The 17,388-nt window shown below is 41.3% G+C and overlaps 2 protein-coding genes across 3 annotated transcripts; both read right to left on the bottom strand.

Moving 5' to 3' along the window:
- Positions 1–332: 332 nt before the first annotated feature.
- LOC105891813 (serum paraoxonase/arylesterase 2-like) lies at positions 333–5,713 on the bottom strand. 2 transcript variants are annotated; one of them, XM_012817989.3, is made up of 9 exons: positions 5,552–5,713; positions 5,160–5,230; positions 4,873–4,928; positions 4,109–4,274; positions 3,587–3,713; positions 3,285–3,485; positions 1,079–1,160; positions 810–938; positions 333–734 (listed from the first exon to the last, which is right to left on the bottom strand). In XM_012817989.3, the coding sequence occupies exons 1-9, from the start codon at positions 5,626–5,628 to the stop codon at positions 573–575; spliced, it is 1,071 nt and encodes a 356-aa protein (XP_012673443.1). In that variant the 5' UTR covers positions 5,629–5,713; the 3' UTR covers positions 333–572. The 2 variants fall into 2 exon arrangements, with proteins under 2 accessions (XP_012673443.1, XP_031431752.1); XM_031575892.2 differs by lacking the exon at positions 810–938.
- Positions 5,714–5,803: 90 nt separating this feature from the next.
- On the bottom strand, positions 5,804–10,154 carry LOC105891814 (serum paraoxonase/arylesterase 2-like). Its single transcript, XM_012817990.3, is given in 10 exon segments — positions 5,804–6,301; positions 6,557–6,622; positions 6,625–6,687; positions 7,288–7,369; positions 7,474–7,674; positions 8,136–8,262; positions 8,458–8,620; positions 8,921–8,976; positions 9,097–9,167; positions 9,950–10,154. Coding segments are annotated over 10 exon segments (1,071 nt in total). The 5' UTR covers positions 10,030–10,154; the 3' UTR covers positions 5,804–6,139.
- Positions 10,155–17,388: the final 7,234 nt, after the last annotated feature.

Here is a 17,388-nt window from a genome sequence, read left to right as displayed (position 1 = left end):
GAACACATCTGACTGTCTGTTGACACCGGTTCCACCATCTTCATCACAGAGTATTGTATTGTGTTAATTTGGGAACCCACCCACTCAACATCTCACACCCCAGCAGGCTATGCCTCAACCTGTCTGGACTAACAATAGACCATAGATTTACCAGTGACAGATTTACGCACCGATTTAACAAATCACAGTGGGTGTCCGTAAGTGGGCCACATATTATAAAGGAATGTTTTTGAAGTTTTGTGACAGAACAGATTACACAGGAACAAAATATGGTATTTTCTTAGACCAAGGCCAGACCCTGAAGGAATAATTGGTAGGTATGTCCAACAACATAACATGTAAGCATTTCAACTTTATTTGGTAAGTAAACCTTAGATGGCACATCTAAGAAAGCTAAATGGAGTGACTGCCCTCTAGTGGTCTTTTAAGGGAAAACTGAAAAAAAAAAAAATGACATTGAACAGAAGGGGGATCATAAACTCAACCCTTACTTTGCCACTACCAGCACCATTCTCAAGCATTTAAATTTGGCAGCTTCACATTTAATGCATCTGGAGGAATAACCACACAGACTATCTGAGGTCGCAGCAGAGGGCTCGTTGATAGACAGTCCCAATGAGGAGCTTTCCTCCATATCTGGCTGCCACAGAAGATCCGATGATCACACTCCCATCGTCTGCATACACTTGCCTTACAATTGGCTGGTCAGAGTGGATGTTCTTAATCTTAATCACCTGGAACAACATACACATATATATATACAGTATATATACACACATTTCAACATTTAACACACACCATGTACTAACCTCAGATCCAGGGGGATCCTTAGGATCATTAAAGGCAAATTTGGCCCCATTTGGGTGACACCCCAGCCATAAGTCACCTGTATCAGCATCCACTTCAATGTTGTCACAAAGTGAACCCACACCGACAGACTGGGGGGGTGGACGAGTTACTCACTTTTTAATATGTGACAAATTAAGATTAATATGATTTGTGATCAACATTGCACACCAGGAACTATGTAGGCAAAAGTAAGTTATGAGGGAGGAGGAGTATATTATACCTCCCTTACCTTAACGGGGACTAACAAATCTCGTTTCTGTATTTCCAAGACTTCAATTGCATGCTTGAAGATATCAGACACATACAAGTACCTGAAATGGTGAAAAAATAATTGACAAATGTAGGACATTTTTAGATGTACACAGGAAAAGATGGCAAATTCACAAGTCTAACTGTCACATGCAAGTATTCATACAACAAAGTGTACCACAACCATCATACCAATGCTTAACAATACTTGACAACAACAACAAAGATAACTTCATGCAAGTTTTAATGCGATTGTCAAGTGGGCACCTTCGTCAGTGTGTCACTGAATTAAGCCCACGACACCTCCAGAAGGCACGACAGTTGACCCCCCCCCCCCCCCTTCATACTCATGATGGGTTAGGACACATGCCCCCCAGATTAGGGTAAAGGAACAATCTGGGACACTCTGACCATCCAAACGAAGCATTGTGGTTCACCTCAACATGTCTTCCCTGGTCACTGTGCAAGGACTCCGGGACCTCACATTATGAAAACAGGCCTTCCAGCCGTCTCTGGTGAGGAAATTGCATATGCCTCGGGCCACTTCCTTAAAACAGTTCATTGCTGTGAGTACATCAGTACAACAGTTTCTTGAATCTGATCAAGGACGTTGATGGCCACGCGCTCCATGGGGGACCAACTGAAGACCTGCTGGGGAAGAGCCTGTGACCTGTCTGTTGGTTTTTAGCAGTGCACACATCACATCTGATATCTGATGCAGAATGCGGCCACATCTCTGCGGCAGCACCCCCGACACAATCTCTCTCTGGGGGCGTCCTAGTGTCTCTCTCTGGAGACGTCCTAGTGTCTCTCTCTGGGGACGTCCTTGTGTCTCTGTCTGGGGACGTCCTAGTGTCTCTTTCTGGGGACGTCCTAGTGTCTCGTTAACGCCATAGCGGCCGGCCCCAGTAGTCCCATGGAAGAGGCGTAACACTGTGCCCCGCATCGGTCCTGGGACCACAATCTGCCTTTCCGAGAGTCCGTCTATTTACGACACAGCAGTGAGTCAAGCAGCTCGAGGTAGTCCCGCTGTGCCTCCAGCTGCCTCACAGCAGTGGCGTCTGGAGTCAGCTGTTGCCTGGTTGGCTGTTGCGCATCATTGTTTCCACACCCAGACTTGTTGGACTGCTGGGCTGCTAGCAGGTCAGTGTGGGAGACGCCCGGAGATCACTTGCCAGGTGTCGGAGAGCACTGACTTGGGCTGTGTGCTCGACTGGGGCGCCATCACTCGTCTCTCTCTCTCTCTCGCTGTCCTTTTCTCAGCCCGACAGCAGTGGCGATATGAGTCACCACACGGGAGGTGTGAAAGTGAGTCTACACTGAAGTTAAGTCCCTGCAGAATCTCCAGCCACCGGGGCGATCTAGCCCTCTGGTTCAAGAAAGCCAAACAGCCACTGTGCAGATGCATGGTCAGAGAGCTGAGATGTAAGTGCCGACTGTACAAGTATGGGCAGAAGTGTTTCACTCCTGCAACCACTGCCAGCATCTCACGTCTAGTGACATACTAGTTTTGCTCCTGTCTGTCCAGGGCCCGGCTGTAGTATGCCACTACTTTCTCTCCCCCGTCTACTATCTGTGACAGCATGGTCCCCAGTCCCACCGTGTCGTTGTCTGTGTCTAAAGGCCAATGGCCACTGGCAGAGATGTCCGGCAGCGAGTCATGGAATGCACCTGATGTTCTGAAACATCCACTGACAGTGTTACCGCCAAAACATAACTTATTTAGCGAAGTAGCTGACCCACTGCCAGCTTGCAGTGTTCTACTGCGCAAAGTAACCTACCCTGGTCCAGTAACATTTCACACTTTAGGAGAAAACTATACTAAAGAACACTCAAACAGTCAGTACCCATAACTCCCCAAACCAGGAACTGCTGAACTTGCCGGTATGATGCACTCTCAATGGGTATTTATACTGAAATGAAATGTTTTTCCACGGTGTGAATACAATGAATACAGAATGTATATGTAACATTACCGAGACTTCTTTTCAAAACACTGGTGAACTGATTTAGAATAAAATGCCCTGTTATACATGCCATGGTACCATTCATGAATTAATATCAAGTGAAACTATGACACAGTGATACAAAAACAAACAATACAGATATCTGGCTATCCAAAGACCGCAGCAAAATCACAAACAACAGTAACACCACAAAGAGCTGTATGAGCTGTAAGGACTAACCTGTGATCTGGGGAAATGTTGATACCATTGGCTGAATAGAAGCCCTTGGCCACAACCTCCACCTTGGCTGGGCTATAGTACACAACATCACACCACGCTAGGCCAAAGATGGTCACCAGGAACCCCACAGCATCGTGACTGCTGTACCGATCATTGGTAGCATAGAAGCTATCCGTTCCAACAGCAACAATGTCATTTACACTGTAAGAGGAGAAAAGAGAACGAAGGATATGTGAAAGGACAGCAGTGAATGCAATATTAATGTAAAATAATTTTAGCGACGACTCTTCAGGAGCTCTTACTGATGGAGAAGATCGTGTTTAATGGTCTTGAGGTGCACAATGGAGTTCTTCTCTTCAAGGAATTGGAAAATCTCCACCTGGCTCTCATGGTACGGATGATTCACAACAAATAAGTATATAGACCTATCTAAAAGAAAAATATCAAATATATATATATGATATGAAAGTGGGACCGATTAAAGATTCATACAATATTCTAAGAACATTGAACTGATTATATTAACCTTACAGTTTATAAGGCATATGAACATTAAGGTACAGAACATACAAAGCTTGTTGAATCATGAAGGTGGTAAGATTTTCTGAAAGCTTTTCCAAGAGTAAAACATTGCAAACGCATTTCTAATTCTTCTAAGCCCTCCAAATCTTTCCCATGCGGAGTAAGAATTATGTAAACCATACTAAGTTTTAGCAGTTAGTCATTGAAATATAAGTCTTTTCCTTGAAATGTAAGTACTATTCCCTTGCAAAAGGCAACGTAGACCATGTGTTTCCATCGGCTTTGAACAAACACCGTCATACCATTTTCGTCAGTGAAGGCACTGATGCCATGTGGGTTGAAAGATTTCTGGTCAAAGTCTCCTTCGATGTGAAGAGGCACAGGTGTCAGGCTAGGATCTAGCATGTCCAAGGTATAAATCTTCCCAGGGTCATCAGAATAGGATGGCAATCCTGGATACTTCAATCCCTATGTGAGGGTACATGCAGAGTGTACTGTATCAGGGTGACTGTATCAGGAAATAAACTTGAAGAAGCACTAAGCTTCAACGTCAAGGATTATGTTCACTGATGTGGAAGAATGTTCTTCAACTGTAAGAGGCTTGAGTAAGAGTAAGTCTTTGTAGCGGGGGAAGACTTTTGACACAGAGATATAGTTTATACAGTAAACATTTTCCAAAAAGTGCTACTGTTGCTTATCACTGCTCTTTAAACAACTTTAAATAAAACATATCTTAATCAAAATACCCAATCACATCACTTATGCCTAGTCACTAATCTGCAGAATGAGTTACAAATCAAGTACTGAACCATACATACAACATGTATTTACTACATATCCACATTGCTTAAGAAGATGCATTTCTATGAACTTTCTTACATGATATATGCATTTGCAAGGGTTAATGTGGTCTGTTTGTAATGTATTGAACAAGTCAGGTAAGTAAGTGGTTAATTGTTTGCATTTTAGACTGATAATAATCAGATAACCTATCCAGTAAAAAAAAAAAAAAAAACTTTTTAAAGAATATATTTTGACAACCCTCTGATGAAATGCGTTGACCTACTGTGCTGAGAATGGCTAGTCCGTCTCTAAGGATAGTGATGTCCTCTGCTCCAAATTCTGTAAATGTGGAAAAAAAGCACGAGAACTTTTTAAACAAATTTCTGCAAAGTCTTCTCACTAAGAAATGATTAAATATGGGGTGCTTATTTGTGATAAACTCTGCTCTGCATTTACCCTACTGAACCCCAATGGATTGAATATCACCTTGACAAGTTAAGGACAATGCCCGTACTACCTGCTGCAGCACTCCTATCGTAGTCAGGACAGGTACTGCACCTGTTCGCTTACCTATGTCCTGAAGCAGTCTACATCTGGGAAGGTGGTTTCGTGTGAGTTCACGATTTGCAAGTGTTAAGTGACTGCAAGGGGAAATAAGTTCAGGTCATGCACAAGGTGTTATCGCTTAGTTTTACTTTTCCCATTATGCTCAAATGTATTGTAGAATTGAGTAAAATCGCCATATATTGACAAATAAATAGTTTAGCGTCGTCCCTTTAAACACTAACTTAAATATTAACTAACGCGCTTTAGGCTACTTCCTGTCCGTTTGTTGGTCTACTTCAGGAGGCGGATTACACAAACACGTAGGCTAAATCTACTGTCAGCGTTTATTTTACTCATAACACAGTTTAAAACGAACGTTAGGTTGAGGTAAAGAATATATGAAGTAGGTTACTAACTTTAGTGCATAAAATCGCTGTCCAACAAACACCGCAAACGCCAGAACAATTGTAGACACCACCATCAACCACCCCATGATTGCACTTTACCCTTCGCTCATAGGATATAACGTGATGCGACACGTAGCCTACCCATTTTAGGCAATGGTCCATCATTACAAAACGAAGGTCATATGACATTAATAATCAAACGATTAAACAGACCCTAACAACACAATTTTAATTGTACAGACAGTGAAGCAGAACACCCTCCAACAAACAGAACAATTTATTGGATATGACCAAATGTGTGCCACATATAACATGTAAAAACACCAAAGTAGTCTAAATAACTGATCACACCTTACAAACAACCCATGTTGAATAGAGTAGCACCTGAAAGTGTAAACAAGCTACTTAAGACGGTAACAGTGGTGAGTCCAACAGGTTTTTATGTTCAAGTGCAACATGAAAGCTCAAACATACATCTCTTCACACCTTGACCAGACACTGTGCTGGTTCTGTGCACGAATTATGTGATGAATTATGGACATAATTATGTTCATTAGCTTCTTCGGCTGTCAAGTGAGAAGAACCAAACTTCAGTAACTACTTGAGATCACAGCAGAGGGCTCTGTGATAGACTGAACCGATGAGGACTTTTCCTCCATAGAGAGTCGCTACAGAGGAACCAATGATCACACTCCCATCATCCATAAAGACCTGGTTCACAGTTGGCTGGTCCGAAAGGATGTTCTCAATCTTAATAACCTGGTTTAAAATAATAAAAGGCCAAAAGACAACAGCTAAGTTTCAACAAGAAAAAAACATATGGTTCAGTCAAAAATTAAGCACATATATAGAACCCAGTCAGACTTGCTATACACCAAACAAATATTTGACACAAAACACAGCTTTTTTCACCAACAAACCAGGCTTTACCATAGTTATAAAAACAGATGTTTTGAAAACCCACCCCCTTAAAGTTACTTTCTTAATAAGGCCAATTAAGTCAGTAGCTCTTACCTCTGAACCTGGTGGGTCCTCTATATCATTCAGAAAAGCTTTCCAGGCGTTGGGATGACATCCCAACCCCACAAGTCACCCGTCTCAGGATCAACTTCAATATTATCAACAAGTGATCCCACATCCACAAACTTTAAAACAAACAAAAGAAAACACTGTTAAAATGTTGATATTTCTACTCTTAATTAATAATTATTCCAAAACTTCCCAGAATGGCTGTATGTACACATCCAAACTGCTTGATTTAGTAGATGCATTTGTATCACCTTTCTTACATGTTACATGTGTCATTTATGACAAATTTTCCTCGAGGAGAAAATAATCAACATACACATGACATCAATTAGCTTTCATTATAACTGTGCCTCAAGTCAATAGATCAATCGAGTAGAGATGAATGTTAAAAATACTCTCTGTGGTCACTCTCAGTAACTGGTTGCTGGAATTAAAAGGAGTTAAAAGATCTTTAACCCCACAATCATGAGCCGTATATACGGTAATGCCTTTTTTTAAGTTGTATAGACTTTTTCACTCTGGCAGGGGGACTGCCAATGGAAACTAACCTTTTGGCTATAATTGGGTGCATTTACATTTTAATGTTCATGAATGTACACTGTCCCTCTTGATCAAATTAATTGATTGATTGATTGGTCTGGGAAGGATACAACAGTGTAGATTTTTCCTTCTCATATCTAAACACAAAATGCCAGATGTCCAGCCCACCACTTCACCTTTACAGGTATTAAATCATTGCTGTCCTGTCTCTCCATCACATGAACTTTGCTGTCGAGAATATCCGCCACATATATGTGCCTGCAAGAAGACGACCAATATTAGTAACCACCTTGCAACAGATAGCACTAGTAACAACATACACAAATGATACACAAATAATATACAAATGTTTGAACACATACTTTTTATCAGGAGAAACGTTGATGCCATTTGCCATGTAAAAACCTTCTGCCACAACTTTAACTTCTTCAGGGCTGTAGTACACGACGGTACACCAGGGGAGGGAAAGGAATAATCCTAACATTTTCAGAATCCCGTTGGAAAAGTAGTTATCATTTGTGGCATAAAAACTCTCCGCTCCCAAAGCCACGATATCGTTCACACTGCAAGAGATGGATAAGAGGGAGTGTATTGGTCAGTCAGTTTAGATCCACTAAAAGTCCAAGACCCGTGCCACACCACTCACCTAACCTGTGTGTGACGGTCACGGAACCTCTTGCCTTTCATTTTGGCGCCATGTTAACAAGTTACAGCAGCCACACAGCCTGCTCGAGCCTCAATGCAGCGGTGCGTAATCTAGAAATTTGCCGTGGAGCCTATATTTTCACACAAAACGAGTGGTTCTCAGCAAAAATAGACAGTAAAAAGTTCCGTTGATGGTTATGTTGACATCATACCAGCAACAGTGGCGGTGCGGACACACACACAGGCGTGCGAACCACAACAGTTCAGCGAGGTAGCCGCCACGCACAGGTGAAGTAAGCAGTTTGGGCCAAGGCTGACATAATAGAGTATAATACGACATTATAGAGTATAACAAGTTTTCACCTGACATACCCTTTACCTGTGCAAGAGTTCATGCTTTATCGTTTTCAGATACTCAAGGGTATTTTCTTCCTCCAGGAATCGAAATATTTCCACCTGGCTTTGAGACTGAGGATGATTGACAACGAAGAGGTGTATGGCACCATCTGTGTAAGGAGGGGAACATTAAGTGGAGCTGTGTGTTAGTATGCCTGCAGTTATGATTACATTTCATAGCTTTCTTCTGGGTATCTAGGGATTTATCCTACTACAGTAACTTTGCTACCACCATCACATAGAAAGGTAAACACATAGCAAGGCAAAAAGGTAAATCAGTCAGTTTGGTCAAGAAAGAATCATACCAGCATCGGTGTACACACTGATTCCATGGGGATTGAATGACTCAAGGTCAAAGCCTCTTCCCATGCGTAGTTCCACAGGCCTCTTTCGGTCCGATTCTATATCCAGGAGGTAGATTTTCCCAGGGCCATCTGAGAATGACGGCATGCCTGGATATTTCAGACCCTGAGGATATGAAGGACTGTTTTTGGTTTGTCGTTTTTGTAAATGTGCAAATAAAACAAGTAAAATAAACTTCACTCTCTATGTTGATAATAAGGCCCAGGACAGGTTTCACACATAAAACTATACAGCATTCTCAAATGCGCCAACTCTTCTTTAATCTCATATAAAATATAACTTGAAGCTCACTGGCCCATCACCAAAACTTGAAAGGCGAACCATTTCCTCCCAACATTTCCTCTTTTGTAGCTCATGAGAATACATAAATGGAATGTTGAGCACCACAGTCACTCTGCAACTTACAGTGCTGATGAGTGCCAGTCCACCAGGAAGCATTGTGATATCTTCTGATCCATATTCTGATAAAAAGCAAAATATAAATTTTGAACTTCTGGAATAATCTTTCCTTTGGTTATACAAAGATTGTACAAAGTTTTGATATTAAGCAATCACACCTAACAATAATAGTCTGTACATACCAAGGCCTTTGATATGTTTACAGTTTGGGAGGTGGTTTGGGATTAGCTCCCTAGTAGCATGACATCTCTTCCTGTAAAATAAGACAACCGGTACATACAGGTTCCAGGTGGTTGGATATCTAAACATGTTACAACTGCTTCTCTGTCCTTTCTGACATACCTCAGGTGGTGCTGAAACAGCCGAGTTTGAAACATTTGCTCAAAACACTATAGCCTCCTTGCCAGAGGCTAGGGAGAAGGAATGCTCCTGGGATTAAAGGGTTTCAAACTAGTGCAAAATACCAAGAAATGAGTCGTGCACAGTCTTATCGGGCAACAGCCACAACCTCCTGACAGGAATTGTAAAATACTCTCATGTTACAATGAGTATAAATGGAATATATGATGGAAATAACTTTTTGATATGCCAAGAGGCCGTCACAACATTGTGTCTCTCCTTTCAACCTCTTGATGTTGGTAGAGATACAAACCATTGCATTTCCATTCAGTTTACCACATACAGTATTTAGAGATTTTGGACAACAACGGAGAGATAATGCACGCAACATCAAAACACAGAAGTTGCAAGTCAAGTTAGCGATAACTCTTCAAATCAGTAAGGAGACTGTGCTGTCGTGCTGCTAGGATAAACAACTTTCCAAATTAACTTCAACTTCACTAAACTGTTAGAAAGAGACACTTTCCGTAGTCAAAACATTCCTCCACTTTATTAAAGTTCGCAGGCAATCGTTTTCCAAGGTTACAACTTTTTGCAACAACGATGCAGGCTGGCAGTACATTGCAAAGTATAGGTCTAACGCATGATATTTCAACATAATAATGAATTCATTTTAGTTTTACATATTTTCCCTACCGTATGGTCATTAGGCGTTCGCCAAGGAATGCTGAAAATGCTGCAATAATGACTGATATGAGGATCACTTTCTTTCCCATTTTGTTGTGAAGCTAAGAATTCCAGAGATTTCAGTTATGCGCACAAGAGCCGTATGAAAAGAGAGCTACACCAACGGAAGTCACATTTGCTGACCGACCACGTGGTTCGTGGACTGCCAAATAAATACAAAGAAGTGATCACGTGAAATGAGAAATTGACAGTATGTTTATGTTTTTCTTGAATTTAATTAGGCTAGGACAGGTTTCGTTGCAGCCATGCACCTCTTACGTGCAGTCCAGCAGCCTATGTTATGAAGTTCAGTCAATCTTAAACATATGAGATGTCAGTGTGATTGAGGTGTACTTCGTCATTACGTATTTGAATGTATCCTATTCAACTGGCAGGTCAAAATAATAACGTAAAGGGACACAACAGCAACTATCAGCACAGATTCAGATGTAGCCACCATGAACTTGGCCAAAACTTTGCTTCAGCAGCGATTATTTCCCAAACCCTCAAAAGCTGTTGCAATGGAGATGTAACGTTACTTTCTGTTTGAAGATAAGGTAAATGAAATTGGACGACTTTAAATTAATATATGAAATTGAACAACATAAACACCTATACAGATAAAATAAATCAACAAGGATAGCAAAACCGATTGATGAGCATAGAATGAGAACGGCAGAAAGGCAGGCATGACGTCAGACGACGAGACAGATCAGTGACACTGGCTGTTTTTTTTCCCTTTCGTTTTATGTGAAGGCTGAGATACTCATACATCTCAGTCTTACTGGTGGTCCTTTTGTAATACCAACAAGTGCACTTCGTTGTGGATAAGTAAAGCCTATGTACTGTTCTCACTACGTGTTTAGCATAACATAGCATAACTATGTTTAAGCAATATAGTACGAGTGCGAGTGGGGTAGGTAAGGGATATTCCCACGGGTGGTGTTAGCCGTAGCCACGAGGCCGGAGGCACTCGTACTATATTGCTTTTATAAAACAATTTTATAGTCAACCAATTAACATTTAAACACGAAGTTATTGAGTCAATTTTTTTTTTATTTCGCCATTGTTTCTCCGCAACAAAAAAATAGTTCCATTGTCAACGTCTTTTGGAACATTGAATTAACGGTTATCGCTTAATTGTATCTGTAAGTAGACGATGGGTTGACTCAAAAACGATCCGCATACGGATGTAATTCTAGAATGTTGATTGGTTAGGATTAGTTACCAGGCAGGAACTGGCTAATAGCAGGACCTCTATTTTTTTCGCTGAGCTGCAACGTCGTTTGCCTGACTTTTAAACGATCGTTTTATTTTGTTTATTTTAATTCTGTGAAGTTATACGTTTTAATACTCAACTGTTTTGTTAGCCGAATTTTTACGAAGTCATACGGCTAAACACACAACCGACTTGTTCACCGAACTTTTCCACCGTGGAAAATACATAGCAGCAAGCTAACGTAGCTAAACGATGCGTTAGCTTAGCCTGGTAGTCAACCTGTTGACATCGTATCTTGGTCGCATCGGGTTTAATTAATAAACACGTCTCTTACCTTGAACGTCTACTCCTCATGTCACGAAGTTGCTACACTAACTGTCTGTAACACTATGCGCAAATGCAAAATATATCCAAAACAATATAGCACATCAATGCAGCAACCTAGAAATGCTAAGCCCCCTGAACTCCTATGCATACTACAGGTTATTGAAATCAGTTTCCGAGATTGGCAAACAAAAAATATGTTTGCGAAGAAAAGAGCAACCTTCCTTGCAATGTGTTTGTAATGTTAGTTACAACCAGTCAACAGTTTTACAGAGGTATAGAAAACCTTGGTGATAGAAACTAGGTTCTAAAAAAGGTTCCCAATTAACGTCTTTGAAACCAATCTATTTATTTAGTGACATAATCTTGACAGTGACACATAACTGCTCTGAACTTTGACTGACAGCTGAGTACTTACACATTACAGCCATCAGTAGAGCTAGCAATAAATACATTTTCCAAACCAAGTGCTGTAATTACACTAGGGTGCAGATGTATATGCACACACATGATAAACAACATCTGAACGAATTTAAATACAATTCAATAGCAAACATTGAAAAAACTATGACAGTGTATGTTTTTTTTTTTTTGATGCAAGACATTCAGTGTCGGGTGATTGCAGGGAGATAGGTGCAGTGTCTTGTATGCTGTGGTCAGTCTAAATTAATTGAGTCTTGATGTGTTCCATTCAGTAGACCTGTGGAAATATACTGCAAAGCATATACTTGTTTTAAAAACATAATTACTAACACCATTCAAAGCAAGATCAGTTTAGTTGAAAGCCCACTCACCACGTCGAGGTACAGGTTATGGGTTAGGGTTAGTGAGACAGGACAAGACAAGACAAGGTTAATGAAAAAGAAAAGGATGCTTAGATACTTTTAAATAACAAATGTGTATAACAGACATATGTGACAGACATACAAACTTCACAGGGACATACATAGAACATGGTATACATATAACATACATTTAAAGTGGAAAATGGAGAGAGAACCAAACTTACCTGTCCCCTTACAAAAAACAGTAAAAACAACCTGCAACCCCAGGTGTGCGCTGACAGATTGCACGCCGCACTTGGGAACCGTAAAGGACATTCACCATCCGTTCCAATCTGGACACTCCTTTGGCTGTCATGGACTCCACCTTAAACGGTCCAGCCCAACGTTCATTCATCGCATTTCCTAACTTCACCGCTTTCTTGTTCTGCCAAGAGGACCTCATCGCCCTCCTTGACATCAAAGCATTTAACATTACGCCTCTGCTGGGTTTCAAACTGCAATTTCTGTCTACCCTGGGCAATTGCAATGTTCTCCTGAACCTTGGCATGAACTTTGGCAAGTGAGTCTGCCCTCCTCTGCAGCGTCTCTTCATTGGGCTCACCTTTGTGGAACGCTGCTTCGAGGTGTTTATCGAATAAACAGCGTGTTGCAGATAGACGTCCCAGTCATTCTGCTCCTCATTACCGTACTTTGCAAGATGGCGCTTAATGTTCTGGTTTGAGCGCTCATCTTGCCCATTGCTCTGCGGGTGGTAGGCTGAAGTTACAGCATGCTCTATCCCAAAGGTTTCAAAAAGAGCTTTGTTACAGTCATTAACAAACTCTCTTCCCATATCAGTGATAATCTTTTTGACACCACCCTGTGCCAAAACACTTTGTGTCACCATTAGTTCTACCCTTGGACCGTTCTTGCCTCTCAGAGGCCTAGCCATGACCCACTTGGAGAACAAATCAGTAAAACTTATGATATGGGTGTAACCCTTGGATGTCGTTTTGAGCGGCCCAATTAAATCAGCTCCCATGACCTGCCAGGGACCCTGGACCTTAATAGGGTGTAGCGTAGGTGCTACAGTCTTAATTCTGTCATGCCTCTGACATGGCTCACAGGAACCAACCAAATCCTCTACATCCTTTTTCAAAGTCAGCCAATAAAAATTCTGCACTGCCTTCTGTGCAGTCTTCTGTACACCAGGGTGCTCTCCAGTGGCTGCACTGTCATGGCACTCATACAGTACCCTGTCCCTCTCCTCAGGGGTACGTACAACCAGACGTCTCTTACCTGAATTAACAACTTACCCATATCTAACACATACTGCTTTGCTGCTCTACCGACAGAAGACATCTGTATCCTACTACTCCCTAGTTGGTGGGAACCATTTGCAAGGTAATAAAATATAGCGTCCAGACGTGCAAAACTCTCCATCTCTCAAGTATGTCTAAATATAAACACAATATGTCACTTACACTTCACAAACACACAAAACACAACGTAGCACACTGTCACAAACGAGAAGAGGGAGAGAGAACATGACAGCATTAGTTTTGTGAACACATAGAAAGTCTGTAAAAGTTCATGTATATGTCTGTAAATGTACATGTATATAAAAACATGAGATTTAAATCCCTGATCGCTGCATTTAACGTGCTAAATGTCATCCATAAAGTTTTCACGCGCAGCGCAACCTAGCGCTTTATTTTCCCTCAGGTAAGGTAAGGCACTGCCACTGCCCACAGCAGGCTATGCTACAATGTACAATGTCATTAACACATCGTGAAAAAAGAGCAAAAACATCGAAACTATTGCAATAGCACCGGGAGATTTAAATCCCTGATCGCTACATTTAACGTGACTGATTCGTGCCAAATGTCATCCATGCGCACTGACCAGAAGTGTTTGACAGCAGGCTATGCTACTGTGGGCTAACGTTACTTGTAAGAAAAATGTCACGAAATTAAAAGTGAATGTCCTCTATTTCATAGCATGGTAACTAAGCATATAGCACAACTAAAGGGAAGGCCCGCTGTTGGCGACTTGTAACATTACCTGAGGTTATTTGTAATGCAAGTAAATCAACTTACCTTAGCTGGATGGGGGATGTGTAATCTGCTGATGAAATTTAGGTAACTTCAACAGAGGCTTTTGTCTTCAGGTCTTGAAGTTTTCAAGTCTTCCAAACTTAGTCAGCTTGCATAAATTACTGTCATTTAAGCTAACCAATGAACTATTTTTTTTACAAAAACCTATCGGTTGTGTATGTATGTGTGTTTGTAAGAGTGCTAGCTTGAGCTAACCAAACACAGTACAGTAGCTAGTTAGCTAGCGTAGCCATGTCAGTTATCAGACCGTGTCAAACATCGGCCATTCAGTTAAACAATAAAAATGATGAATTAAATAATGAATTAACAATCGATATGCTCAGTTTACTAATGGATTAACATGACAACGTGAACGTTTGCCGATAACACACGTGTAATTCAGTTGCTATTAATGTTGAACAGCAACGTTAAACGTGACACCACATTAAATGTCAGGCAAACGACGTTGCAGTTTAGAGGGAAAAGTAGAGGTCCTGGTATTAGCCAATCAAATAAATGGTGTTTTCCGTTCCTGCCTGGTAACTAATCTTAACCAATCAACATTCTAGAATTACATCCGTATGCGGATCGTTTTTGAGTCAACCCTTCGTCTACTTACAGTATCAACGTGCTTCATCGCGGAGTGATTTATTATTAGCTGTGAAAAGTCCGAGTTGGGATGTCCTGGGATATTCCAACTCATGGAACGTCTCTCGTCCAATCAGAAACAGCTAAATAATTCAATAGAACCCAATTGTTTTATAATTCTAGATAACAGCTGTTGCCATTCCCACGAGACGAAGTAATGTCAAAGTAAAAGTCCGATACTATACTGTGTTCGTTTCCATAACAACAATACAAGCAATATACATTTGCTGACCTGAATAAGCAGAGGGCAGAACAGACTATTTTGCTACATTTTTGTAGTCCCGTTAATCTTTTGTTTGGCATGTTGGTAAGGTTATTGAGAGGACCATTTCTCAATGGTTTTGTTCCTTAATGAATGTTTGTTTATTAATAACTTATTTTTCAACAAATAACTTATTTTTCAACAAATAACTCAATTATAATTACAAAGAGGGAAATTTGCAACTCTAGGCAACTTCCACTTGCATCGCAACAAACACCTAAACAATACCTCAACTTTTTGGAAAAGCTCCCGCGAAATCAGGAATTTTAGGCCGCAACTATCACAAAAAAGGCCCGCGAAATCCTGGGGGGACTGCATATTGAAGTGGTAGGCCCATGTCATGAGTTTGGGGAAATATCCAGCTTTCAGCCAGGTTATCAGAGGTGCCCTCTTTCTTTCATAGGCCACTGGTAGAGTCCTCCTTTAGTCTCATGGGAGATGTGATTGACACTAAAATATCTAACTGACACTAAAAGATCTAACATGAAGATCTCCACCTTTGATGCAGTGCAGACTGTAAAATCTAGGTCTAGGGGCAAGACTGGCATTGGCATGTTTAAAAGAGATGACATCAACATGGGGCTAGTTGATAAAACTCTCTGCCAGAACATGGCTGCAGGGAGAAGGGACAAGACCGACAGAGGGAAGAGGACGGAGGCAAAGCAGAAGAGGCAGGCGGAGTATGGTTGCAGTGCTACATGTGAAAGTGCCGAGAAGGCCAAGACTACTGCTCTGGCCAAAGAGAGGCAGACACGTCTCAAACATGTTAAGAAAATGAATGCAGCCAGACAGAAGGCCCTGGATACGTTGCAGGAGGTGGCCAGGAAGAAGAGGAAGAAGATTTTTCAGAATTTCATTTGACTCTATGTGCCTATAGGGGTGGGCCGGGGATGTCGGGGGGTTGGTGGCAATGTAAGTATATGGATATTTGCCGCGGGGCGAGGGCTTCAATTACCTCTCTCTTTTTTGACCATACATGTGTTTGCATCCCTGTACCTAAAAGTCATGCAAAAACCTTGCAAACCCCACCAACAGCCCAGCTGACACTGATAGAAGCTTGCCAACACACTAACTGGTGTCTTTTGGCAGTACAGCTGGCAATGTCATGCGTGTGGAGGCTTTTCTTCTATTTTTGCAGGGGGTTCCAGCCCGTTACACAGAACTACATAGGGCATATCTTGGATGGCTAGTGGGGAAGACACAGGTGTTTATCTGTCCTTCACAGGACCTTATGCTATCAAAATAAATTTGAGGATGGTACCAAAACTAGTTGCCTATATAACCATACCTCCAAAAGTGTAAAATTGTTGCATAGTGTTACTTTAACAGTCTGCTTTCCCTACTAGCAGAAGGACAGGTTTAAGAATAGATGCCTCAACAGTAAGGCCTCAGCCCAATTGGCCAGAGTGCCAATGCAATTTACTGATGACAATTTCAGCGGCCCCTGTAGATGTTTCAAGTGATTAATCCTGTGGTGAGTTATTTGTCCCACACCGAATGAGAACAAGTTCATGACATAGGTTGCGATACTTTTTAGGTAGGGCGCCCCTTCAGTGAAAAAATACTTGAGAGAAATGGTAAAAGTCTACTTTTAGAGAAAAAACAACCCATCCTTCCAGCTAGCTAAGGGACTATGCCCCTCTACCTAATACATTTCTGAAATGTACAGCTCTTACAGACGTAATGTGTCTGAGGCTCCAGAACAGGTTGTTGTTATCAGTCTATATATTGCACAGTCATAGCTCTAGTTTCAGGCTTCTCGTGACTGACTCAGCACAATTAGTTAGGGGGAAACAACAACCTGACTTGTCGGGGATTTTCCACTATGTATTGGTGGTAGTGGGTTGTGTCTCAGATGTACGTGAAGTTATTGGGTCCAGTCATGTTCAAAATTACTGTTACTATTAATCTGTTAATCTATTAAATGGTCTGACGGTCAAATATAGATTTCAGTGAAAAAATCCAGTTCAGAGACACTAGTTATCAGTTTGCATTACAAACCTTAGCAGTATGTGCATCCAAGTAAATAATTGTACAGTATTTTGTGTGTGCGTATGGATCTAGTTTTTATGGATGTGGGGATACTTCTGAAGACA

The sequence above is a fragment of the Clupea harengus genome, chromosome 11 (genome assembly GCF_900700415.2).
Source record: "Clupea harengus chromosome 11, Ch_v2.0.2, whole genome shotgun sequence".
NCBI classification, from domain to species: domain Eukaryota; kingdom Metazoa; phylum Chordata; class Actinopteri; order Clupeiformes; family Clupeidae; genus Clupea; species Clupea harengus.
This window is presented reverse-complemented; position numbering and strand designations above follow the sequence as displayed.

Bases quoted from the DNA above. Each gene is read 5' to 3' on its own strand.
- LOC105891813 (XM_012817989.3), bottom strand. From the start codon at position 5,628: ATGGGGTGGTTGATGGTGGTGTCTACAATTGTTCTGGCGTTTGCGGTG. The intron at 5,231-5,551 runs GTTAGTAACCTA...TTCCCCTTGCAG, and splicing joins CAGCGATTTTATGCACTAAA to TCACTTAACACTTGCAAATC. The intron at 3,714-4,108 runs GTATGACGGTGT...TTTTTCTTTTAG, and splicing joins TGCCTTCACTGACGAAAATG to ATAGGTCTATATACTTATTT.